General features: G+C 38.9%; 1 protein-coding gene across 1 annotated transcript; it reads left to right on the top strand.

The window, feature by feature from the left end:
* Window positions 1-753: 753 nt before the first annotated feature.
* On the top strand, window positions 754-2,563 carry LOC102588579 (F-box/FBD/LRR-repeat protein At1g13570-like; the record flags this gene model as incomplete). Its single annotated transcript, XM_006368006.2, has 4 exons — window positions 754-758; window positions 841-913; window positions 1,040-1,227; window positions 1,558-2,563. Coding segments are annotated over exons 1-4 (1,272 nt in total), but the record flags the coding sequence as incomplete, so codon positions are not given.
* Window positions 2,564-2,582: the final 19 nt, after the last annotated feature.

Below are 2,582 nucleotides of genomic sequence, written 5' to 3' on the forward strand. Positions count from 1 at the left end.
CTGCGGGTTTCCCTTGTCATCAAAAAATAAAATAAAATACATTAGTACTCTTGTTTGTTCTGTTTCTGCCTCTTCCTTTCGGCACTGTTTGCCAACCTACTGTATCTTCATGTGTTTCAATTTCCATGGTTTGTGAGTGTCCTGCCTTATTTGCTTCCTTCCCTTTTGCACTTTTATCCTCTTTCTCGCCACTGGAATCTATTTGCATAGCATTTTTTGCGGTGTTTCTATCTTCTCGAGGATTTTGAGCTACAACTTCCTTGTTCCCCTTTTCTACAACATCATGTAACTTCCTAAGTTCAGGATGTGCCATCCTACACTTCAGATCACTATGTTCCTGAATTTTACAATGTTTGCAGTACTCCGGAATAGTTTCATACTCAGTCTTCCGTATAATCTTTTTCAGCTTGCCCGAAGTAGTTTTAATTTCATCACAACTTCATTACGGAGTGGTTTTGTGACATCGATCTCAACTTTCACCTTGGCAGTAGTTGGTCTACTCTTTGAGAGTGTAGCCTTATCAGCGATTATTGAGATTCCTATGGGCTCTACTATCCTACAAAGGGCATCACATTTGAAGTAGTGCCATTTGAGATTCGGTAGATTTATCCAAACTGGCGCAAGGGTAGTTTCCACCGCTGGTTTGAAGTCTTTTGTCCAAGTGAGTAATTTCATTTGTATGTTACAAATAGTAAGGAAGTTCCTACTATAGACACTTCTATAGTCCTCCTCTAGGTCAAAATCAGTGAAGACATGCCGTAAATTATAGGCTCCAATCCACACTTTTCCTCGAGCTGGTATTAGATCATTTGAAATCTGTTCGAATTCTATCTATAGCAGGTCTAGTTCTGGGAAACTTGTCAATCAACATGTAGCAGCAAGTTGGTCATCCTCTTCTTTTGTGAAGCTCACTGTAGGTTTTCCTGAAATAATTGCCTATGGTCGGTGAGGTAGTTTGACTCTTGTTAGCCCACCTCCGTGATTGGAACCAGCTAGGACTTTTTGTAAAATTTGTTGAAGATTCTGCAATTGGAGCTAGAACGGTGGTGATTGTGGAATTATTGTGAGGGTGGGTTTTGCCCAATTCAGCGGTGTCAGCAGTTGGAAGAGGTGGAAAAGCTTGGGGATTAAGACAGGGGATCTGGTGGTAACAGTGGCGGGATCTTGGTTGGGTTTCTATAGTGATGCCAGCGTCGGTGGTCCATCAGCGTTCCTTTTTGCGACTATGTGAAAACTACTAAAATTTCAATAAATACCAAGTCTGAAGTCTGCCTGTGTTGTTTAACAATTATTCAGCTTTTGGTTTATAAGCTAAATCCACAAGTTAGATTTTGCTTATTTTTATATTTTTGTCTTAAAAACAAGTGCTTAAAAACACTTCTTTTAATTTTAGTCAAACACTTTAAAAGTGCATAACAAACTTTTTGGCTTAAAACACTTAAAACAAGTTGATCCAAACAGGCTCTTAGATTCATTGCCCCATGGTATTATTGTGGTAGACATGAGGTTGAAGCATGTTTATAATCTTATATTCTGACCTTTTTTTTTTCTTTCCAGCTATTCAGAATTGGAAGTGGCAATGATCAGTAGCTGCTTTAAGAAACTTAAAGTTGAAAGGGACGAACTTGATAGACTTACAGATCTCCCTATTAATGTTAAACACCAGATTCAGGAGCACTTATCTGTGGAAGAAGCGGCAAGAATGAGTGTTTTGTCTAGACCGTGGAAACATATTTGGGTTTCAATTCCCAAGCTTGTATTTTCTGCTGACTTTTGCCACAACAAGCCATTAATAATAGACGTCATTAATACAATTCTGTTGCAACATTGTGGAGCCATTAAGACATTCCTCGTCAATATCTCATCAATACCTTCTTCTCAGCACTCAGTTATTGATGAATGGTTGCTTTTGTTGTCGAGAAACGGTATCATGGATCTCACCCTTGAGAATCTAGACAAGGATCGTCTGATTCTCAACAATGCTCCTTATAAATTGCCTTCCTGCCTGTACGGCATAAATAAACTAGAAAGTTTGAGGCTGTTCAACTGCATTTTCAGGCCAACATGCAGCTTTACGGGTTTCCACATGCTCAAAAACCTTTCACTACTTAAAGTCGTCTTACATTTAGACGTTGCAACTTCTTCTTTCTTGTGGATGCCAGACCTTGTGTTTCTGCAAGTTAAGTTGTGTATTGGTTTTCCTAACTCGAAAATATATGCTCCAAAACTTTCCCAAATATTATTCTTTACCAACAGAACCAAAACCCTTGAGTTGGGTCATTACATGGACTGTCGGATGCTGAAAACAGTTATACTTGCATCATCAGGAACAAATCAAGATAAACCGATAAACATGACCTATCTTCTCAAGTGCTGGCCTGAAGTTGGTAATTTTGGTCTGCACACTTACTACCTCAAGTCTGTTGCTACTGAAGCAGAGAGGTTCCCCACATACCTCAACAACTTGAGGACTCTCTTGTTATTTGAGTTTGATTTTGATGATGTAGATCATATATTTGCTCTTCTACGAATGCTTAGAATTTCTCCCAATTTGGATAACCTTGTTTTTAGGTTGAGCTCGA

Source organism: Solanum tuberosum, unplaced genomic scaffold, assembly GCF_000226075.1.
Source record: "Solanum tuberosum cultivar DM 1-3 516 R44 unplaced genomic scaffold, SolTub_3.0 contig00331, whole genome shotgun sequence".
NCBI classification, from domain to species: domain Eukaryota; kingdom Viridiplantae; phylum Streptophyta; class Magnoliopsida; order Solanales; family Solanaceae; genus Solanum; species Solanum tuberosum.